Source organism: Amblyomma mixtum, chromosome 7 (assembly GCF_055824585.1).
Source record: "Amblyomma mixtum isolate Tamu chromosome 7, ASM5582458v1, whole genome shotgun sequence".
Classification (NCBI taxonomy): domain Eukaryota; kingdom Metazoa; phylum Arthropoda; class Arachnida; order Ixodida; family Ixodidae; genus Amblyomma; species Amblyomma mixtum.
Window position 1 is genome coordinate 86,785,775 of NC_143018.1, and position 24,469 is coordinate 86,810,243.

Consider the following 24,469-nt stretch of genomic DNA (forward strand, 5'->3'; position numbering starts at 1 on the left):
ACCTACGATCACATCCTATGGGACTGCAAAATAGAGCCACCTCCGGGTGATCTAGTTACAGCTCCTTCTCTGGAACGATGGGAGACCATAGTGCTGGCTAGCTCTAACCAGAACGCAAGTTTTGGCGGTGGAGTGGGCTGACAAAGTCGTCGAGGGCTATGTACTCTCGAGCACTTAACGCATGACTTAACGCGACCTCTTGCCAAGCTCTTTCCGGCGAATAAAATGTTTTACAATCAATCAAGCCGCGTTAAGGTTACTAGAGCAATCATAGAAGCCTATGAAATTCAAAAAGCCAAAACCAATGCGCACCACCGCATCAACTGCTCTGTGTGAAAAAGAAATACGTTTTCTGAGCCACCGATAAGGAAATGCTCACAGCTTGTCATGTGCTACTGTTGCCTCGTGCAGAGTTCCGGTCAGGCCTTTTATGTCATTTTATGTGCGGGTTTTCTTCCGTTTTTTGAGACTGTCCGCCACTATATTTAAACAGAGGCAGAGCCTCAATAAACGCTAGTTGTAAGCTCAGCGTTGTGTCTGTGTCTTTTCTCGACCTCGTCGTATGCACTGATAATGTCAAACCAGCATGCCCAAGCGTCTACCTTGTAAGGAGACGTGTTACATTATACTACCCCTGAGTTCTGCCATTTCATATACGGAGGCGTCAAATGCTGTGGGTATACGAACCGCACCGGGTAAAACTCTGAGAGGAGATACAGGAAAAGGAGCATGGAAAGAAAGGAGCTTGGCTGATGTGCCCAGCCATATCGCACATACAGCATTTTACTCTTCGAATAAACCTTTCCTGTATCCGATATCTATGCTGATGATGATGATGATGATGTAGCCTTCCCTTTGTAACGGGTGGGCGCCTACCAAAGGTGCCCCGGCTGGATATACACACCCATAAAAACCACACTGTCAAACGCGAAGCGGCAAACACACACGCAAATACCGACGAAACAGTACTGTTCTAGTGTCGCACCAGCGTCCACCACTCTGTCAATCGGCGCTTCGTCGCTGCAACCGCCGCCTGGTTTGCCGCATCCGCCGTGCAGCCCTCGTTCGCAGAACGGAAACCCAACGCCTGCGGAAGCGTAGCGCCCTCGTGCGGTGGCGTTGGCAGCTTCTCGCAGAGTAGGACGATGTGCTCCGTTGTTTCGTCGTGCTCTCCGCAGGCTCTGCACTGGGTGCATTCGACTGTATTGTCGAAGCGCTTGCGATACACAAGCGTTGGCATGGCGCCCGCGCGTGCCTCAAACAACAGGCGGCTGCCTACACTGTTGTCGTAGAAGCTCTCGACGCAGATGTCCTGCTTGGCTGCCCGGTACACTTCCAGCGTCGACTTCCCTTCCATGGCAGTCCTCCACGCCTCTCGCTCCTGCGCACGCACTTGGGCATCAACTGCTTTGGCCCATTTCCTCGCGCTGTCGGCTTGTACTTCATTTCTGAAGAAGCCGAACTTGCGACGAAGGTGTTGGAGCCGTTTCACCCATGTGGTCCGCAGGCAGTTTTGACTTACATAGTCAAAGACTCTGCGCGCCCACCTGTTTTTGTGCATCAGGCGCAGCCTGCCGTCGTAGGCTATTTTGCTTCTTGCCTCGCGAGCCTCGAAGGTAGACCAACCGAGGTCTCCCTGCACAGCTTCATTAGCCACCCGCCCATGGCACCCCGGCGCCAGGCGTCCCACCGCTCGTTGACCACGCTCAAGCCATTCCCTTGTGGGCGATGTCACGCAGATAACTGCGTTCGCAAATGACAATGCGGGCACATGCACTGCTTTCCACAGCTCGCGGACCATAACAAACCGATTGCAGCCCCATAGGCACCGCCTTCGCAGTATGTTTCCCGCTCGCTGCGAAGCTTGCTTCAAGTGCTCCTCATGTCTTGCTGCATACTCTGGCTGCGTGCTGAACCTAATGCCGAGGTAACGGTATTCTGTTGCCATCTCGAGGACGTCCCCATAAGGTAAGTGGACCGGCTGCTCGGCGTCCAGCGGCGCTGAAAAGGAACACATGGCGCCACCTGTCGAGATAGGGCAAAACGTGCTTCAGTTCTAACAAAGCCTCCGAGTTTGACCTCACGCTTTGTGCAGAATATCTCGGAGGCGAAGCGCGAAACATGAAACAAAATAATCATGTTCTCTCATAGCAAGTGACGGTAGCTTGACTGGTATGAAACTAGTACTAGTCATCTCCGAGCTATGAATAAATGTCTGGATTTTAAGCAAGGGCAAAATTTTAATAAAGTGAAATGCCTGACAAATGCTTGAATTCCTTATTTGAGATTGCACCGCCAAGGTTCTCCTTACAAAACAAGCTGCCGAAGACAGTTCTTGCCTGTTCAGAGGCTTTCAGACTTGCTTAGGTTGACTGCGTGACCAAAAGTGGATTGATTGATTGTAAAACATTTTATTCGCCGGGAAGAGCTTGGCAAGAGGTCGCGTTAAGTGGTCGAGAGTACATAGCCCTCGACGACTTTGTCAGCCCACTCCACCGCCAAAACTTGCGTTCTGGGGTCAGAGCTAGCCAGCACGGTCTCCCACCGCTCGAGAGAAGGAGCTGTAACTAGATCACCCGGAGGTGGCTCTATTTTGCAGTCCCACAGGATGTGATCGTAGGTAGCACGTTGGCCACATCACACAAACAGGATGATTTGAACATTCCCGCTTAAACAGTCGGTCTTTCACAGTGCGCCATCTCTACGGTTGTAACGCAGGCTCCAAGTACTCCAACAAGCATTCTCCCATAAATGAGCTATTATAGAGCTATTGAAAGATTATTATACCATAAAAATATATAGGAGATTTCTAAATGATAGAAAACTCAATACTGGTTCAGTGAACTGCGCTCCAAAAATACGTAGCGCGAGCATGCGCAAACCAGTCAATATGGCGGCGCCTCGTTTTTGCGACGCAAATAAGCAAAAACAACAAGTCCGGCGAGGACCGAAGCCGGTCGGGTGTCAGCCTCGCATCAAGGATACGCATCAGGTGCGCGGACAAGACTACTACGTTACGTGCTACGACTCTTCGAGAAGGTTCGCTTGACGCACAAGAGACCGGCGTTTTTTCTCGACCGCCAGACCAGCGCACGATTGTCGCGCCTCCCTTTGGCTCGCGTCTGAAGCCAAGCACGTGGCAGCAGCGGTGGTGTGCGGCTAGGGCCGCGCTCGCGGTGCGTGCTCGTTTTTCCGCCGGTTCTTCGTCGTCGACGCCGCGGAAGCAGCAGCGGATTCCATCTTCCATCAGCCCGGGTAAGTAGCGAACGTGTACTGGGCGTACAGCGCGTACTACCAGCAAACCGTCTGCTCGCAAGGCGAGCGTTGCAGACGTGCTTGTCCGGACAGCGCAGACGATCATTTAGTCCCCGTCGCGAACGCCGACAATGCGCTAGGGTTAAGCGTCGGTCCGTTAAACTTGTTTATTGCTGACGCTGCCGCACAGTTTGGTGTCGTCTCGATACGTACGATAGCGTGTCGTGGCGGCGGTCTCCCTCGGAAGCCTTCCAAGAGAAGCAGTACCTCTCGTTCAGGGTACCCCCCAAACTCTCGTTCAAAGTTTCCTGCCGTCAGCTGATTTGTCCCATTCATTGCGGTAAGTCCCCCCGCACCCTCCCAAGTTTTCGTAGATCCTTGGCCCTTGCTTCAGACTTCACCGCTTCAAAATCATCCTTGAGAAATGGTTTAAACTGCCTCTCGGCCCGTTCCCCGAAACGGGCTGTTGCGGAATTAGTAAACAAGCTTCGATAACATCCTCATTCCGATCCTTAAATCTGATCTAGTCACTTGTTAGCCTGTAGAATGGTCATGCTTGCTGGTTTATCAACTTTTCGTTGCGACAAACTGCTTTCGTGCAGTTTCGTAAGCCTTTAGCGGCTCTTCTAAAGTTTGTCGTCTGCCACCGTCGTCATGTTTCCCATCTTCGTCCCAAGGCCTGGTTTAAAACTTGTCTTCATCGCTAACTATCGTCCTCGTATATGTTGTCTGATCATTGATTCGATATTTGACGGAGCGATTGCTAATTGCTTGTTTACCCGTGGAAGGGACTTGGAAAAGGCTTTGGTTCCGTCAAGGACACGCGTGAGAGGCGACGACCTGATCGTTTCGGCGGTTCGTCTGAAGGGCCCTCATCAAGAAGAGAATTAATAGCAATTCGCGCTCATTCTCTTCTTGCCCTAATTTCTTATTTTTTTTTTGTTTCTTGCACGCTTGTCTTTATTTGGTGACCACTCACAGCGCCTCAAACTTCGTTTACGTACCGAACCTCCCGCGCTAATGTGATCACTCTGTGGCAGCCAAGTTCAGCTCGTTTTTATGACGCAGTTTACTACTGCACCCCGAATCAAACATTTTGCGATCGATTTGAGACATAAATGAAGCACTTTCGTTGACAAAATGCTGAAATGCTTTCTCTTGTGTTGCTCCATTTCATTATGGATCACACAGGCACTGATTTCTCATGGACATGAAGGGTGTTCGTGGTCCGTAACGTCGCTTTAAAAAAGCCTCACATTTCGGGACTAAGGATTGCACATAGATGTCAGTTTTTCAAGACAACAAGTCTCTCGGAAGTATTGCAGCGAAGGGAAGAGGGTACTGAACTACTGTGGAACTGCTATCTTATCAGTTGCTTGCCATGGTTGTTTTGAAACGGCAAAGAAAGATTCAGTCTGTATGGGCTCTTTTGCTTGGATGAGTGCTTGTTGTGCTGTAGATGTGTCAGTTTCGATTTTGTGCAGTTTATTTGTTTGTGGCTGTTGGGCTATCCGAGATGGAATGACATGGCTGGTTTGCTAACTTTTGCTGTCGTCAATTCATGCACCATTTCTATAATTGTAGAATGGTAGTGGACAGTTCTGTCGCAGTCTCATGGTAATACAGCACCTGAATGCACATGTGAGTATTCTCTGCTGTCAGGCAGAATGTGCGTGTGAGGTGATCGCAACTGGGCGCACATTATAAAAAGCTGTTTCTTTCTGGGAAGATTTTTTTCTACATTCGCTCAGACTGTACACAAATGCACTGTAGTATTTTATAGTACTGTTACTAGTACACACTGTTTATAGTACACACACTGTAGTATTTTATAGTACTGTTACTAGTATTATACTTAGTAGAGTACGTATGTATTATTAGTTCTACAGCAGTTACAACTGTTTCCCAATGTTTTGTTTTCTCGGATTACTGTGCGAAAACTATTGGTGTGTGAGGTTTTATCAGTGCGTGCCACATGTTTTTATGTTTGTGTGTCCTTTTGGCAACTCAGATGGTGGGGTACCACCGCATTTGATAACAAAACAGGTCATTCGTTGACCTTTGTTGTGATAACAAGCGTGGTCTGATGTCTCCTGCGTAATCACTTGTGTGTTTACCCAAAGGAGGTCACATAGCAGGTATAGTAAGACCGGTCGCTCTTTCAGGTGATAAGGCCGGCTCATACACTGTGCTGAAAAATATGCAAGGCCGTTTTCACTGAAGCAAGAGCATTATTTGTTTAAAGAAACACAGACACAGTATTTTTAGTTCGTTTCTTAACAATGCTGCTAGTGTACACTCACCGTCCAAAGTAAATGGAAGGCGACTTTGTCAAAAAAAATTTAATTTCTTTAAATTTAAAGCATAATGGTTTGTGCTTGTTGGTGCACAGTGCAATTTGCAAAATCACAATTAGGCTGCACATATGTATTCAAGGATGCATGAATTGGGGGGCCAATGATTAAATTTTTTCGTGAATATTGCCTTCCATTTACTTTTGACAGCACCTGTACATAGGCTACTGCATAGATTTTGCCTCTGCCTGGTAAAGAATGTTTAGTTGAATTACATCTCTCATGCTGTTTTAAGTTTCAGTTTCAACAGCCAAACGGTGGCTATTACATCAGAGTTTATTTCCATCACACAAGGCATAGAAATACTGTGGCATAATTGCTGCTTTCTCATTTTAATTTGCTTCATCTTTTGCACCAGCCTGCCTCAGGGGCTAGAATGACAACACATGAGCAAGGAGCTGTAATATCGCAGTTATTGTATGTTTCGCATGACTTGCAGTCAAGTTCTACATTGTAGCTACCTTTTACCATTGGAGCCCTCCACTACGGCGTCTCTCATAGCCTTAGTCGCTTTGGGACGTTAAACCCCAATAAACCAACCAACCAACCTTTTAGGCTGTTGAAACTGAAACGTGAGGGAAGTTCAAGTAAAAAATTGGTAGGGGTCTAACGTAGTTAAACAGAGTAGTCTTGCGAAAGCAGGTGTTTGTGCTTCAATTGGAGGGGGCACTTCAGCTGCGCCTTAAGTGTATGATGCAATGTCTCCAGTGGGGTAATGCCCATATATGCAGAATCGGTCCTCCTCTACTTAACGTTCACATAGATGGCGGCGAATCCTCATACCATTATCAGTGCAGTGGCGCAGCGGATAAGAGATTTTCCACCGCACTGGCAGGCATCTACGGTAGGGATTGTGCGACCCATATTGCTCTTCCCGACCAACCTCTCGTGCAGCTGATGCAACACTCCTCCGAACTTACCTGAGCTTACCCGAGTATAACTCTGGTAAGCTCGGGTAATAACTCGGGTTGTTAGGCAACATAGTTATGGTGAGCGTGCATACAGTGGCAAGGTTCTTGGTCAATGTTGGTGAGCATGTGAGTGCTTTGGCAGTAAAGGTTACTTTCTGGATGTAGGCAGATTCTATGTTGCTTTTTGTGCTTACTTATGTTGCGTGCATCATTAGAAAGAGCAGAAACAGCCAAACCTTGCGTCTATACCTGCTCAGGTTTGTTAGTCACTCACTTGTTGAGGCAAAGAAAAGGATGCGACACTGGGGACTTTGCAGCATGCAAATTCACAACATTTTTGGACTCACCAAATATGCTTAGTACGTAGGCTAGGTCACGCAAGTTTTTTTTCACCTTGAGAGATTTGCTCTTACAAGTGGTTTTCCTGAATTCAGTATTTAGTGGCATAAGAAATTACATTCAGCCCTGTGCACTGTTGTGTTATGCATATACTTTGTTTCTGAATCTAGTGTAGTGTGCCGATCTTAAAGATCTACGCAGGGTTGCTCTCACAACTAATATACGGGGATACCCTCATATTATGATCCGATTCTTCAGGAATACTTGTCCTTGATGTCAGACTGATAACGAAGCGTCATTGTTGCTGGTAGCACATAGAAAGGAAGGGCATTATTTTGTTTATAATAGTTTAATTGGTAAAATAGATTGGCTCTTTGGCAGAGGTTGTAAAATGTTTTCTTAAAGATGTGGAGCATGAAAGAACGCCACCAGTTGCCTAATTTAAGACTAGATATTCTTATCCTGAATACTTATTGATGCTTCAAGTCGGCGAAATGTCTGCAGAGAAAATGATTGCAGTTGTTGTTCAGCACTGTTGGTGAGACAGTTCTGGCGTACTGGTTTGGGAGCATTGCCTGGCACAGAGGGTTCAAAATAACCCATCTTTTGGCTGTATTACACCGCACTTTGTTCGCTGCACAGGTAGATTTGTTATGGTAAACAGTGTACCGTGTGTACCTTCTTTCGAAGCTCTGCATCTCTGCATTTGAAACCTGCCATGCATTTTCTAGTGTGTTAATAGTTCATTAATTATAGCTAGCTGAGTAATTATGTCAGTACAAAGTGACAAACGCTTATGCATACTCTGTAACATACCTAATAGTACTCCTTTGGTTCAGTGCCAGATTTTAGCCCTGGTATGTGTTACTTGAGATGTCCTGTGTATATTTTTGTTTTTATCTGCTTCTTACAACTTTTCAAGTTGTATCGCGTGGGATTGGCTGCTTCATCAAGCTGCATATGTTAGTGGCTTTGCGGCTACTTCTCTCTTATACTGCGAAAAAGAATCCGTACCAGACAATTATTTAGCTGCGTCAGCGCACGTAGAGCAGGAGAACAGCTCATGCACGGAGGTACACAAACACTGAAGCTTGGACTGCATGTTGTGACTCTAGGTTTGCGGGTGTCGTTACGAGAAACTTCAGTATTCATTGCAACTCACGCATTCTAGGAAGTTTGAAGGCTAGCATATTTTGCAGTGCACTAGCAAATGTCGAGAGGTGGAGGAAGATTTGAGGAGGTGGAGACGAAAAAGAAAGAAAGAACGGTACCAAATGGCAGGGACAAACAGGCAAGGTGCTGAAACAGCTATACTCCGTTTCATACATAGCAGGCAACGCTGCCAAAGCTAGCGCACCGTTCGCGCAGGCTAAGTCCACACGCAAAAAGTAGTTCGCCATACAACCAACGCGAACACAAACATATTCTGTAACGACAAATCTTAAGTGCCGTGACTGGTACCTCCTGGACTTCGTTTTACCTCTTGCTACATTTTCGTCCTGTGGCTCACTGAGATTTTGAGAAGCAAAAAGTACACGTGGCGGTATGATACCCGGTTGGTAGGGTGAATCGCTTCTACTAAATCCGCGCCCGAAAAATAGTTCACCCACTGTGAAAATTATGGCCAGAGAGTCTGAACACTGACCGCTTCATAGCTTCGACCAGGATTTTCAATGCTACAACATCGTTTTACACCGCTCTTTGTACTCGTCCAAACAATGACTGGAGTTTCGAGAAGAATGAATGATACGTGGCGAAGTAATGTAGTTTTGCGGATGCACTACTTCAGCAACCTCCGCAGTGTTGCCTGCTATGTATGAAATGGAGTATAGACGGTTTCTGCATCATAGTTTAGGGCTGCGTTTAACCTGAAAAATTTGTATCGCTAGGAAAAATGTGTGAACGCTTTATTCTCTCCTGTTTCTTCTCTGGACAGTGTCCAGTGGCTCGGGTGTCGTCCCACCCTTGCCATGGAGCCGGTGCCAGCGGCGGCGGCGGCCGGCGGAGGGGGAGCCGCCGCCACGGAACCCATCCGGACGCTGGACTCCGTGTCCGAGCTGTTCCGGCTGCTGGAGCAGTGGGAGTCCCAGAATGGGACCGGAGCCGACCCCATCCCCGTGCTCACCAGGTACCCACACTTCCCGACCCGTGGTCTTTATTTTCTTTGTGTCCCAGTCTCATGCTTGCTGCAGAAGTGTGTCAACATCCAGAGAATATTTGGTGTGGGAACTTATCTTGCGGCACGTGCTGCATTAGCTCACTTTGGTCTCCCACAGACCAGTTGCCAAAATGGAGAGATAATGAGACTGGAAGGGTCAAAGCCTAGAAAAAAAAAGTAAAAAGTTAACAGAAGTAGGCAAATGTTGATCTAACTCTTAACAAAACAAAGCAGATAAGTCAAAACCTTAGGCGAAAAGGGTCATTCACAGTTGTTTTGTGTTGTTGCTTTTGTGCCATGTTCATGGGTGCTCTATGCCTTTGTTGTGAAAAGCTAGCTATTGACATGGGCCGGTACTAGCAGATGTCAAGGAATTGCTATTTGTATCTCTGGGTCATTAGAGTGTGGCAAAGGCAGAGGGAGCCACAACGAATTTTTTTACCCACTGCGGCGGCTCAGTGGCTTTGGCGCACTCAGTAGCTGATTCCGAGGTCATGAGTTCGATCCCGGCTGCGACAGCCAGTTTTCTATTGAGGGAGCATACAAAAGCATCCTTGTGCAGTGCGATTTCAGCACACGTTAAGGAACCCTGTGTTGTCTAAATAAATCCGGAGGCCTCTGTGGACACGACTAGGCATGGTGGGGTCTCTCTGTGGGGTCTCTCACGCATAGGCCATGTATTCGGTTTCGGGACGTTTTACCCCGCTTGAAACTTGCCACAACAAGGCTTTGTGGGTCACATGTTTGAGGCAGAGGAGGTTGTTCTCGGGGAAAGGGATGCAAAGGAGAGGGCGACAGCTGTGGATGTGGAGGAGGGGATGTTGGCATGAAGGAAAGGTGGCTCAGTGGTTACGGTGCTCGGCTGCTGACCCGAAAGACGCGGCTTCGATCCCGGCCGCGGCGGTTGAATTTCGATGGAGGCGAAATTCTAGAGGCCCGTGTGCTGTGCGATGTCAGTGCACGTTAAGGAACCCCAGGTGGTTGAAATTTCCGGAGCCCTCCACTACGGCGTCTCTCTCAGCCTGAGTCGCTTTGGGACGTTAAACCCCATAAACCAAACTAACCCAGAAACATTACACTGTAAACAGAAAGGAGTTAAAAAGGGAGTAAACTGTTCTCTAGCACAAAGTGTGCTAGAGGGCACCTTATGCCCTTTTTACTCCCATGTAGGTGTATTCGTGTTCAGAGTGTAGAGTCCCAATAAATGAACAGAGGTGGGGCAGGTTTTATTCCTGCCAACTTTAATTACTCTGGGTATCGGCGTCAATTTTTGTCTTCGAAATAGGAGGATATTCCAGAATTCTTTCAACCGGGCAGTAGCTGGAGGGCATTTGCTTGTTTGTACACTGAAAGGCGAGACCACATTGAGGCTTCTGTTTTATGCTTGCGCCCGGAAGTCTCAAGGAGCTTTTCATTTCCAGCAGCAGCAGCTAGTTTGTTGTTCAGCGAGAGGAAGAAACCGAGAGAGTCAGTGTTCACTTGTGAACGTGCGCTTGTTCAGTTGTATAAGTGTACACGCTAGGTCTGGCAGCCGATGTGGGAAAATTATGGAATGGAAGACCTTACTTCACCCTAGAACTTAACTGCGATGGCAAGTGTTTGTGCCATTACGTGCAACAACTGAGATGGGTCTTGGGGGGACAGTATCGCAGAGCTCGTCGAGAAGGAGACGGAGGCGTACCTCAAGATGGACCCGGACCCCTTTGATGACCGGCATCCAAGTGAGTCACAGGGCTCTTGGTTATTTCAGAGAACTAGCTGGGAGAAGGGGTAACTGTGCTGTGCTCCCCCTCTCCAGAGTGCCCACTGGCTGCTCTGTGTAGTTCTCGAGGTGTAGTCCCACTGGGAGATTGTGTGGCCATATTTTGTCTATTCTGGAAAGTGCTGACTCAGTCTCTGTGGCCCAAATCCTAGGTCCATGCGCTTTTTTAGCTATTTTGTATATGTGTGTGTGTGTGTGTGTGTGTAGTTGCAGGGCATTATACTCTAAACAGAAAGGAAAAAGGGAGTGTGCTAAAGGACAGATCAATCCCTTTCTACTTCCATTGGCATACTCGGGTTTTGAGTGTACTCGCCCCGTGGAAAGGGTACTCATCCGCCATAAAGACCCTCAATGCACCAGTCCTCCTGGGAAAGGGAATGAGATGTAAAATAAGTTATGCCTGGGAGAGAGGGATGAAATGGCCATGCTGTGAATGGAAACTTGCCTGCACAGCAGCTTGGCTGCAGTTTATTACTCACCCAGTCAAGATTTTGTGTAACTTAGTACTCAACAGCCAGGTGGAATGCGTATGTTACTTTCTGTACTTGCAGTGCATATATAGGTATTGTTGTAATGCTTATCGGTCGTGAAAGCATTTGATGACAGTTATGGCTGGTTTCAGGCCCTTGATTGAAGAAGTGTAAAAATGAATTAAATACAACGAGAAATGATATTTGGCAGCCGTTCATCTTGTGGTGTACCTTCTGCCTCTTTGGCAGCTGATGCCGTTATCATTCCTTGATAAATACTGTCTAAAATGTGATTTTGCAGCACTGTAAGGATTTGGTATTGTTTGTCATAAAAATAATATATGTACTTCTGTACTGTCAAGTAATGCACTGGGCATTGTTGGTACTGTATGGATGTGTAAAAACCACTTCTTTTTTGTATGCCAGAGAGCAGTTGTGAAAATTTGGTAGTTCATTCATTTTTTTTTTGTTAGTTTGGCAGCTGGGACGCTTGAAGAACAGGGGTCAAGAAGTGAGCTCTGCATTTGTGTTCAGTTGTGCAATAACACTGTGGCACAAGCAGTTTCAGTGCCCATTGAGTCGGTGGTCATTGAACTCGGTGGGGATCAATTCATTAGAGGTCTGTGAATGGCCATTGGAATCTCGGGGTTCCTTGAGGTCATCCTTGCACTCATTAATTGTTGAAAAAAAATAATAATGGTCATAAGAACTTCTTACGATGCATTTGTCTTGGTAACAGAATTTCAGACCATGTTAACTTGTTTGCAAACAGGCTTTTTTTTTTTTTTTTGCTAATCAAAATGACAGGTCTGCAGGCTTTTAGATGCAAGCAAACCAGCATCAATTTGGTTCTATGCCCCCCCTCGTGTTTTACTGGTTTTTGCCTCTTTGCTCACTTTGAAGCAAGTTAAAACGAGTAGTGCTCCACGAATGCTCGTACAATAGTAGCTGTGAAGAAGACAGAAACAGCCTTTTATCGGCTGCAGCTTCGCTAGCGAAAGACGGATGCTTCTTAAACAAAGTGTCCATCATTGCCTGTCGTCACTCACCGTCATCATCTGAATTGTGTTGAACTGTGAAGTATTTGAGTAGTTCTGGCCTTGTCGGTCGAATTTCGATTGAGGCGGAATTCTAGAGGCCCGTGTTACTGTGCGATGTCGGTGCACGTTAAGGAACCTCAGGTGGTCGAAATTATTCCGGAGCCCTCCACTACGACGTCCCTCATAGCCTGAGTCGCTTTGGGACGTTAAACCGTCATAAACTAAAGCAAACCGATCTTCTGAAACCACGCATTATTAAAACTTGCACTCAGCATGCAACTTTTAGTTTATTACTGCTTCAGTGCGTGTTACTGAAGTTCGCTGCAGCTAGTGCTGTCTGTTAGATTGCGTGCTCACTGCTCAATCGCTAATGAAATATACCATGTGACGGCGTGTTTTGATGACCCTCGCTAATTTTAGTGTCCACTGAATAAGTGGGTATTGAGGTTACCTATGTGACGGGCACAAATTGCATCAATCGGGAGTCGGTGGGGGTTGCCAGCCTGCTCATTTGCCCCTCACTCAATTGCACGTAGTAAATTTTGGGTAGTAAATTAATTTTGGGTTTTGGGTAGTAAATTAATTGTATACAAATAGCTGGTATCTTCCTGTTAGTGTGCAAGTTTTGGGCGTTTCGATGTCGCTGTATCGCACACATGGAACATCACTTCTTTGAACGATAGCACTTTATTTATTTGCATGACGGATGCACTTGCTGTTTTGGTTGTCAAAATATAAATTTTTTGCTAAATACTACATTGCCTCACATAATGCAGCCTCCAGATTTTCACAAAACTGTGCGGGATGAAAATTGATTATATAAGAGTCGGTACGGTAATAGCTGCAGAATAGGTCCGAATGATGCACTGGTCACCAGCATGTGGCTAAGTGTTGTCACAGTGCAGGGACTCGAAATGTGTTTTTGTCGTTCCCTGCCTCACTTGTATTTTTTCTTTTTTCTCGACCAATGTAACTGTAGGCCGTGCCCACCCCGACTGCACCCTGGGCCACTTGTTGAAGGCGCTGTTCAAGAACGACGACTTTATGAGCAAGGTAAGCTGCTTGTGTTTCCAAGGGAAACGAGGAACTCGGGACCACTTTAAGCTGGATTGGAGGAAACCCTGTTCTGAAGAAAGGAGTAGTGTATGTGCACATGTCCGTGAGAAAGATTGTTTTTCACGGCTTATATACTTAAGGGGACACTGGTCTTTGAGACCAAAAATATGACCAAAAAAATCGATTTTCAAAAAATGGCATTTGTGAAATATACAGAAATTATTTTCCAACTGTACCAGTTTTTTCCTTCAAGAAATCAACATCTTGACCACAATATTAAATTCAGATCATTGTATGAGCTGAATTTATGCTGGAGCAGACAATTTAATGGCATGAAAATTTTGGCCCTCTGGCTGTCTTAGTATGTCGATATCTCGACATCTAGGACAGATCGAGATGCCATACTGTTTGCTAAGGGAAGCTGAAGGCACAGTGTGTGCAATAATTGAAGCAGATTTGTTTTGCACTTCAAAAATTTATAATTTCGCAAAGTTTATTGATGCATTACATTCACACCTTGAACATTGATATTCCAAGTGCTGTAAAATTACTAATGAGGGTAAAATGGAAAAATGGTTTTGAATATTGCACTCTCTACTCACCATACTATGTAGCCATGGATTAAAAATGACTTTTTATTGGGCAGTTTCTTTTTGCACCGAGGTAGTAATCAGTGACTAATTAAAATTAATTATCTTGGGAACTGAGTAATTTATGAGAAAGGTAGTTTCATTGTTGAAATCAGTATAAAAAACTGAGCAAGGTGGTACAGTTTCCTTAGGATTGGACTAAAAATAAGGAAAATAGGTCTAAGACCAGTGTCCCCCCCTTAATTGTGTACTCTGGCTTCAGTATGATACCTATGTCAGGGAATGTGTTTCTTTTTTGTATATTTATATTAGACTGACTCTATAATAGGTGCTTGTGGCAAGGGCCTCCACATCCCTTTGTGCTGTTTGAGTTATCCACAAATTGTTAATGTGCTCTGCTTGCATTGTTCGTTTCATGTTCACACCTCAACTAGCCCTTGGCATTTGGTCCGGAAAGCGCTTTTACATCTTTTATAATAGCTCTGTGAATAGAGTCAATCAACTAATCAAACAATCATCCGATTATTCATCCAATCAATCAATCAGTATTGGCTGTGATTGAGGATACCATTGTTGAAAAAATGAGCAGGGGGAAGAAAGAGGTCTCAAGTAATAATTAATATTTTATGTTCAGTCTTGGCATGGGGTATTTGTTCTTGAGGTGCGCCGCGTCAGGTAAAAGACGCCTGCAATAGCGCGAGAGCGCATCGGGACGGAGAAAGCTCCGAGCGTGGGAGTGCGGAAACGCGCCACGGAGTAACACGATCCGTGGCGGGAAAGTCTCGGTGACAGCGGAAGTCTCCCAGACAGCCGTGGCGGAGTGAGGTGACATTTGCGTGGGCAGCCAGCGTAGGTGCACGGAGGAGCGCGGCAGCGAGACGTGTCTCCGCACATAGCTGGAAGAGCAGATGCTGAAGCCGTCGATTTGACGAGATAGGCAATGGATTTTATTGTTGATTTTTTGTACTTGCACCAGCTGCTTGTGAACAGAGGAAGGGAGGTAAGAAACGCCGCTCTTTTCTTGTGTGAGGTTTCGGTTGTTCGACCTGTCTGTGTGGATTAGAAGAGTGCTGTGTATTTGAGGTAGCTGTGCTGTTGCGACCCTAGTCTCAGTTATGCTAAGCTTTGGTTGCCATGAAGTTTGTTAGATCACTCTTCGATCACATGATCCTTCTGCATGTTTTTTATGTGTGTGTGTGCATGACGAGAAGTTGTCCATGTGAAAGAAGGCCTGGCAGTTGTAATCCTTGGAATCTTTTCACTGCTACATCTTGGACATCCCATGAACAAGCTCTGAATTGAAAATTGAGTTGCTGTCAAGCCACGTTTTAACAAAACTCCTCTGGAGGGGGGAGGGGGGGCTAAATGGATCTTGATGAATCGATCTCTATTCCTCTGCAGTGACCTGAACAATGAACTTGGCTGGATGAAATGTTTGATCTCTCGAAATGATGTCACGCTCGGCTGGACCCTTGCTGTTCCTTTATACTGTCACAGAACCTTCATCGCTGTTGTTTCTTTCTTCACCTTCACCTGTTTCTTCCCGCTGCAGTTGGTGAACAACTATGTGCTCAGTCGGGAAGGTGGTAACCTGAGCACGGTCGCCTGCCGACTGCTGCTCGACATCCTGCCGGGGCTCGAGACCTCCGTCGTTTTCCAGGTGCGTTCTTCCAGAGCTGCCTGACTGTAATCTTGTGTGGGTAGCAGGTCAACCCAGTGCAAAACATGAGCGTATGATTACAGGGGTACCTTTTGGTTGACCTATTAATTGCCCCTGCTTGTACTATCGCGCTCAGCATGAGCTACATCACGCTAGCGCTTTCCCGGGCGGTCGCGCTGTGTAGCTCGTACTGAGCGCGATAGTACGTAGCGTGCCCAAACAACGACGCTGCATGGTAGTTAAATGCACTCCACATTTTTTTCACGTTTGGTCTGATCAAGGGAAAGATTAGTCATGTAAACATCAATGCCATAAATTTACAGTTTTCACGCGGAGACTCGAAAAGGATCATGCAGAATGGAAACAGAAGTAAGATATAACCATAACTGTTGGTGAAGTCATCTTGAAAATATTCAAAGTAAAACGCCATTATTTGAAGTCTTACCACCACCGCTACTGGGAGACCCTGCCTCTTTCCGCGTGTCCCTGCTATGTCCTATTGTTTTTCGGTGTGTTGAGGTGCTGAAGGCACTAAAGCACGGTGCGTTGTTGACTGTCATTGTCATAAAATTTTCATGGGGTTCAGTTAAATTTCAGGTGACGCAGCACTAGCTAATATATAGTCAGTGTGGTGAGTTTGAAGGTCAGCTGTGGCAGCATCTTCATTACATGTGGCTCAGAAATACACATTCTTCAATGGGGACAGTGTTGGGCAATTGAGAAACGTCATTAATATGGAGGATTTCGCTGCATTGAGGTTCGTAACATCCAGGTTTAACTATATTGCATACTTGTAACACTCAGGTGGTGTGCCAAATGGGATGTGTTTTAAATGTCGTACATGTTGAAGTAGGGACATCTGAAGCATAAAAAAATACAAGAAACTGCGCAGTTTGTGCGTTTCAAATCATGTTGCGCCAACTGGCCCCTCATTACATGCTTCTTGAGTTTGTTATAGTGAGATTTACCGGTCAAATGTTTTAGGGGAATCCCCCAAGGTGGAGTAGAATTGGATGTCAATGAGTAATTACTCCCGTATTACAATTCTACTCCACCTTGGGGGATTCCCCTAAAACATTTGACCGACACTGTTCCCACTTCGAGTTATTGATCGGTGCACTGAAGAGGAATCTGAACTCGTCTTTTTGCCGCGGGAGCTCAATCTACACGTTCTGAGCATTCTTAGAAACTTCGATTTATTGACCTGTGTGGCCGATTTCCCTAATTAAATCGAATTAATGTCCGGCTCCCGCCTTTTTTTTTTAAATTCTCCCTCGTACGGTGGGCGGAGTCGACCAACGCGCGGAGGCCTTTCAGCCAGCCCCGTGGCGGCTTGCCGCTCTGCCATCGGCGGAGTAATACGTAGTAGTCCGTAGAAGCAAATAGTCCGCGCGAATTTTTCTTTTTGCGGGCTTATTTTGCGGCTATATTATCAGCGAATTAAACTATTTATTGACGGAAACCTAAAAAACAACATAAAGCGAAAGCAAAGCCTCCACGGAGCTGGCTGAAAGGCACTCCACGCGTTGGTTGACTCCGCCCACCGTACGAGGGAGAATTCAAAAATAAAGGCGGGAGCCGGACGTTAATTCGATTTAATTATGGAAATCGGTCACACAGGGCAATAAGTCGCAGTTTCTAAGAATGCTCGGAGCGTGTAGATTGAGTTCCCGCAGCAAAAAGGCGAGTTTAGATTCCTCTTCAGTGCACCTTTAAGCTTGCCGTCCTGGTTAGCTCAATTGGTAGAGCGACTGCTCCGGTGAAGCAGTGGTCCCGGGTTCGAACCCCACACCAGGACGAATTTTTCTTTTAACTACGAAATTTCTGAGAAAGATGTATAGCTTTCCTTTGTAGCCGTATGGCTGCGCTCGGGTGGACGTCAGTCAGTGAGATTTACCTTGAAATTGTTTCAAATGGAAAGGTGAATGGAGCAAGTTACGAAGTGGAACGGTTATTTTTACAGTCGTTGGTTCACCTTTACGCCTGTATGCACTCTCATTGTGTTCCATTCTTCGTTGTTTATTTTCCCCACCTTTGTGACAGTTTACCACTCAGCATAGTTCAGTGTACTCCTGGTGTTAGTCTACTCAGTGGGAGCTTTGTGAAGTCTCCCCTTGCTTGTGCTTGCTTATTATTGGTGGGTTGCGTTTCCTCCTCGCAGGACACGGAGGGCCTGGTGGGCCGACTGCTGCAATGGGCCGAGTCGGAGAGCACCCCGCCGCTGCTGCAGGCGTACGCGACGGGCCTCCTGGCGGCCGCCATGGAGGTGCAGGACATCGCGGCCAATCACCGGGAGGCCAACGCTCGCCTGGTGCCAGCCATGCTCCGGCGCCTCTGGGAACTGGCACAGGCAAGTGGGAAATGTCGCCAACCTCGCCGATTTATAACTCTGAATTGGGGGTTGGGAGAAAGACCAGAGAGCTTACTTTACCCCTACACTCTGCATGCCTCAGAGATTGATTGTTTTAGTTGTTTCGACATTCAGAGTTGGTGGCAGTTATCCAGAGTTTGAATCAAAGGATTTGCTCTCCAAGTTTCATTGAACGTAGGTGTACATCCAGTTATCTGAAGTTTGAATCAGAGGATTTGCTCTCTAAGTTTCATTGAACGTAGGTGTACATCCAGTTATGCGAAGTTTGAATCAAAGGATATGCTCTCTAAGTTTCATTGAACGTAAGTGTACATCTGCCTGAAATGTCTCGTCGCGGAAGTCCTTGCGCTTGCCTGAAAAGAATGGTCTGTTTGTGCGGTCCAAGAAACCTGCAGTCGGCTGCATGTAAATATTGAACAGCGCTGACAGACAGGACGGAAGAGAAGAACACAGCTTTTGTGTCCGCGTTTTTTTCTTCCGTCCTGTTTGGTAGTGGTGTTCAATCAGTTTCCATCGAATTGGGTGCGGTGCAGTGGCAATGGACCACCGCGTTGCACCGTGAAGGTTGCGGGAGGCCGTTACGATTTTGGAGCAGTTCTGTTTCGATGCTCCCGACAGTATGCGTGAAATAAATCATTGACAAAAATGCGAAAAACGGTCATTGCCACGCTGCTCTCATCTCAAAATCGGGCAACCATTATTCAGTCTTTCACCAAGTAAATTTACCATGATGGAAGCAGGTCTTTGACATTTTTTCAGGGTCATTTGATAATTCGAACATTTTTCCTGGTCCTTTGAGGCTCGAACAAACAAGATTTTACTGTAGGTCTCGCACCCCACAGGTCGACTCCCCCGATTTCTGATTGCTATTTTTGCAGAAAGTCTACAGTTTCGATAAGTGTGACTAATATTCAGGGCACTTTTTTTGTTTTGAAGCAAAAAACCACTATTGGCACTTGCCTACCTTTTTTTTTTCATCCCGGCATCTTGGTTCATTCAGTGCGTCTTCGAAACCAACGTTCCCATGGGGTGTGTAAGTCAGCGCCTTTGTGACAGGACACTTGAGATGTTCCAGAGGTCTGTCAGTGTCTAGGAATGCGGTATAGGCTAGGTAGGCGATACTGATAATATCAGTGCACAAGAGATACCAAGCCGCCATATTCTGATGCTGACGACTGACAATAGGGTGTCATTTTTAGGTGAGTTTTTCTGAAAAAAAAAAAAAAAAGGTGGCATTAGAATCGAGTAAATACGATAATAGTTCACATTTGCCTCATTTTGTGTGGAAAGAGTTTTCTTTCAGGGACCAAACATTGAATTTTCCCAAGCATCCAATTTTTTTTTACACAACAGAAAGCTTTACTGTCTAAGGTGCGCAGTTCTGCAACAGTTTGTTAGAAATGCTGTGGAAGATATTTACCGGGAATTTTTCGATCGTATGCATGTGCCCGTTTATATGTATTCTGAAGTTGGAAGCCATGATCGACGAGCGCAATGGTGATTGCCCGTCAGCAAAAGTGATGTAGCAGTAACTGATATAAATCTCACCTGTCAGAGAGTAATTAGACATTTTTACTATAGAGTAGTGTCCATTTTAGTTTCCACACCCAAAGCTGTTGCAGCATAGTGATGTACACCTCGTTGACTGAAGCTTCAGTGGACTGTGGTTGCCGCTTCATCTAAAAGATGCAAAACACTGTGGCGCCATGTAATGACAAAAGTTAAAAGCACCTGGTTGACAATGCAAAGCGAGCATTGCTTTTCATCGAAGGGTGCGCTGGACAGAGAGTAAACTGTAATAAAACATACTGAACATTCCTGAAAAAATAAAATAAAAAACAAACATAAAAAAGACTGTGGAGTTTGAAACAAATTTGTGATATTTTACCAAGGTGTGGTCACGTGGTGGGATCCACTGAAATGCCAGTGTTTCACTGTAAGATGGCACTTCAATTTGTTGGATGCGATTTTCAATGCCAAATTTAAATTTTCAATCCTTGTTTCTTTGATATTGCCGTGCTAATTTCTTGCAATACGAGACACGAGCATTTCATTTCTGTCATAATCTCGCAACACACACTGCATCAGACGATAACACATGGCACGCACATAACAGCCCTTAGTGGTACAGCAGCAAAGACCAATCCTCAAGAAATTTTTAGGAACTCCTGTTATATGTGGCAAAAGAGAGTAGTAATAGTAATCAGTGCTTATTCATTCTTGTCTCGTGACCTAGTTGATCGGTGCTATAAATCTGCCTTGGTGGCTCAGTGGCTTGGTGTTCAGCTGCTGATCCCAAGGTCATGGGTTCGATCCCTGCTGCAGTGGCCTTGTTTCAATGAGGCAAAAGCCCATGTGTTGTGCGATGTCAACGTGCAATGAAGAACCCCAAGTGGCCAAAATTAATCCAGTGTCCTCCACTCTTGTGGCCCTCATAGCTTATGTGTCGCTCAGGGATGTTAAACCCCGCAGTTTACAATTTATTTCTGCAGTGGGCTTGTTAATTCAGACAGCTCATTTATCCAAGTGTTGCTTTGTTCCACTCAATAAGTGTAATTAAAATAAGAAAGAGGCTTCTGTTATTCTGATGCTCCTCCTAAATAGTTCCTGCATGCTTCCGCTTTCCCTGGAGTGAAGCCTTTTTTCTCTGTATGCTTTTTTGATAACCGAGGGTTTCCTCCTGCTGTATTTTAAGGCGAAAGCCTTTAATGCCTCATCGTTGTCGACAGAAGGTTGTCAGCAGAGGTGTCGCGCTTTTTCTAGTCAGACCAGAAAAAAAATCTTTGTGCACGATGGGATTCGAACCACGGTCCTTTCGTTCCGCAGCCGAGCGTGCTAATGGCTACGCTACTTCCTGCCAACGCATATGCAGTTTTCCTTGCCTAGGACGCTGGAGAGTGTTTGCAGAAAGGCATCGAATCAGACAGATGCCTCCCAAACGCCCTCCAGTGTCTCCAGCATTTAAGATTCACAGACAATCGTGTACTTAATTAACATCTTAACCACACATCAGTGACACAAGCAGCCACACCGCGCTTAAGGGGGGACACTGCTCTTTGAGACCAAAAAATGACCAAAAAATCGGTTTACAAAAAGTGACATTTGTGGAATCTACAGCTATTATTTTCTAACTGTACCTATTTTTTCCTTCAAGAAATCAACATTTTGACTATAATATTAAATTCAGATTGTCGTGTGAGCTGAATTTATGCAGGAGCAGACAATTTAATGGCATGAAAATATCGGACATCCAGCTGTCTTGGTATGTCGATATCTCAACATCTAGGACAGGTAGAGATGTCATATTGTTTGCAAAGGGAAGCTGAAGGCAAAAGGTGTGCAATCATCGAAGCAGATTTGTTCAACCCTACTTCAAAAATTTATAATTTCGCAAAGTTTATCGATGCATTACATTCACGCCTTGAACATTGATATTCCAACTGCTGTAAAATTACTAATGGGGGTAAAATGGAAAAATGGTTTTGATTATTGCACTCTTTACTCACTATACTATGTAGCCAAGGATTAAAAATGATTATTTATGGAGCAGTTTTTTTGCACCGAGGTACTAGTGAATGATTCGCCCCGCCGCGGTGGCTCAGCGGTTATGATGCTCAGCTGCTGACTCGAAAGACGCGGGTTCGATCCCGGCCGCGGCTGTCAAATTCCGCTGGAGGCGAAACTCTAGAGGCCCGTGTACTGTGCGATGTCAGTGCATGTTAAAGAACCCCAGGTGGTCGAAATTTACGGAGCCCTTCACTACGGCGTCCCCCATAGCCTGAGTTGCTTTGGGACGTTAAACCCCAGTAAACCAAACCAAACCACACCGTACTAGTGAATGAGTAAATAAAATTAATTGTCTTGGGAAGCGACTAATTTATGAGACAGGTTATTTCGTTGTTGAGATCAGTATAAAAACTGAGCAAGGTGGTACAGTTTCATTAGGATTGGACTAAAAATAAAGAAAATAGGTCTAAGGCCAGTGTCCCCCCTTAAAGGTGCACTGAAGAGGATTCTGAACTTGTCTTTTTGTCGCGGGAACTCGATCTACACGTTCCTAGCATTCTTAGAAACAGTGACTTATTGCCCTGTGTGGCCGATTTCCCCAATTAAATCGAATTAACGTCCGGCTCCCGCCTTTTTTTTTAATTCTCCCTCGTACGGTAGGCGGAGTCGACCAACGCGTGGAGCGCCTTTCACCCAGTCCCGTGGAGGCTTTGCTTTCGCTTTATTTTTTTTTTCAGGTTTCCATGAATAAATAGTTTCATTCGCAGATAATATAGCCGCAAAATAAGCCCGAAGAAATAAAAATACGTGCGGACTATTTGCTAATACGGACTACTACGTATTACTCCGCCGATGGCAGAGCGGCAAGCCGTCACGGGACTGGGTGAAAGGCACTCCCCGCGTTGGTCGACTCCGCCCACCGTACGGGGGAGAATTAAAAAAAAAAAAAAGGCGGGAGCCGGACGTTAATTGGATTTAATTAGGGAAATCGGCCACACAGGGCAATAAATCGAAGTTTCTAAGAAAGCTCGGAACGTGTAGATTGAGTTCCTGCGGCAAAAAGACAAGTTCAGATTCCTCTTCAGTGCACCTTTCAGGCTTTCGCCTCACCGCACTTTAGGTCAACAAACTAACCCGTGAATGTTTCACAGGTGACCCCCGAAGAGGTGACGTGCCGACCGCCGGAGCGCCCCTTCTGCCACCTGAATGGCGTGGCGACGGATGCGCTGGCCACGCCCCAGCAGCAGCAGCAGCAGGCGTCGGCAGTGTCCTCGTCCTCGCACCACACCGGCGCGCCCCGCAAGAGCCCCTCGGAGGCACCCTTCGTCAGCGAGTGCTCCAACAGCAGCTGGGCCGAGCTGGAGCCCCTCATGATTGGGTCGAACCAGGTGAGCATTCATGTAGCAGGGTGGCTGGGACAGGCGCTTATAACCCAAGCGGCACTGGTGATCGGCCCAATATCAGTAATGGATGGCTTCACTCTGGTTCCTTGCAGTGCCAGCTTTTGCCAATACACTTCCAGTATTGTGCCGATCAGTTGTGCTGCTGGAGCTGTAGCTTTTTCCATACCGTAGCCATTGAGCATGGGTCACCGGTGCCCCGTAGAGTGGGCTTCGTTTCAATGCTGCCAGTGAACTTCAACCTGTTACACTATCTGTTACGCAATTCGAGAAGGCAGCTTTCAGTTTTGAAGTAGTTTGTAGCTCTGCTACGAAGCAGTGAATTTTAGTATGGGACTGAAGAGCATGGCTCGCAACTTATCGTAGTGAGTGTGAAAACCTCCCTGATACCCGGACCGTCTTGCAAGCCACCTTGGTTTTGTCATTTTCTTGGCCTTCGCAATGATTTTTTTAAATGCTGGTATCAGCGGGGAGCCTCAGGATGTGTTGTTCTGGTCAGTTCACTTGATTCAGTAACTGCTTTGGTGATAGTTTTTTTTTTTTTTGCTTTTTTGGAACTGCTGTTAGCTTTCCTTGGTAGCTGGAGAGTTGTGCTTGCGTGGAAGTTGTTCGGAAACTGAACCAGTTACTTGCCGTTGTAAATGTATAGCTACTTAAATGAAGTGTGGCTGGCAGTGTTAACCTCACAATAAGTTAACCTCAGAATAAGTCCGTGGCTGTAATGTCAGGAAGGTGTCTCTCACAGCCACTGTACAGCTTTGTGGCGTTAAGCCCCACATTCTATTTCCGTAGCATCCATACCAGTTTGCGTCGAGGTAGTTCTTACTTGAAACATGTAGCACATTTGCATAGTGTGCACAGATTCTTTAATATTCTGTCCACTAGTTCTAAAAAACGGCAGGAAGGATGGCTTTACTGAGGAAAGGAAAAGTATGGCCAGTCGGCGCTTTTCTGATGAAAGTGCCGAATACTCATTAGGGGATTGCAGTCTCCGACCGATCTTTCAGACTCTGCGGGACCCGGGAAATGATCTGAATAATCAAACAGTTTCAAAGAATTTGTGAACTTCAGAACATAATCTGTGAAAAACCATTTAAAAATCATGGACTTCGCTGCTCCCCAATTTCCGCTTCCAAGCGATATTAGACTGTCTTTGTGCCAGTCATGCTTTCGGCATGTCCGCACCACCTTGCACCGTGGCGGACACTACAGCTGCCTATTTCAGTGAGATTGTGAGCTTTTTGTTCAGCATCTCAATTGCAACAAAGAGGGTGCCATTATCTCAAGTGGCAACGACGAAGTACAGAAGTCCAGCTAAGGACCGCTGATGAGGTTACCCGGCTTACTTAAAAGCTTTTACTTGTAGATAGTTCTAAAATTTCTTCCCTCTCTTATTACTCGGTACAACAAACTTTAGACCCTCTACACCATTTTTTCACATAATAGCAAAAATATGCATAAAAGAAACATCCTATACCTTTAGCTTTGCGCATGATAGCCTTAGCTGCTTATGCGCCATTAAACCCAACACAACAACACAGCACAGAAGTACAAATACAAAAACAAATTTCCGGTTCAAAAACGGTCCCCACAGCA

The 24,469-nt window shown here is 45.9% G+C and overlaps 1 protein-coding gene across 5 annotated transcripts in view; it reads left to right on the forward strand.

The window, feature by feature from the left end:
• Positions 1–2,884: 2,884 nt before the first annotated feature.
• mahj (LisH and WD40 domain-containing protein mahjong) overlaps positions 2,885–24,469 on the forward strand; it is a 92,029-nt gene continuing 70,444 nt past the window's right edge. For 4 of the 5 annotated variants that reach the window (XM_089553061.1, XM_089553064.1, XM_089553063.1 and 1 more), the window contains exons 1-7: positions 2,885–3,255; positions 8,796–8,987; positions 10,662–10,738; positions 13,269–13,342; positions 15,488–15,595; positions 17,757–17,945; positions 22,625–22,861. In XM_089553061.1, the coding sequence (XP_089409187.1) occupies positions 8,830–8,987; positions 10,662–10,738; positions 13,269–13,342; positions 15,488–15,595; positions 17,757–17,945; positions 22,625–22,861 (843 nt within the window). In that variant the 5' untranslated portion in view covers positions 2,885–3,255; positions 8,796–8,829. Of the gene's footprint in view, positions 3,256–8,795; positions 8,988–10,661; positions 10,739–13,268; positions 13,343–14,783; positions 14,936–15,487; positions 15,596–17,756; positions 17,946–22,624; positions 22,862–24,469 lie in introns of those variants that run through there. The other variant, XM_089553066.1, reaches the window with a different exon arrangement.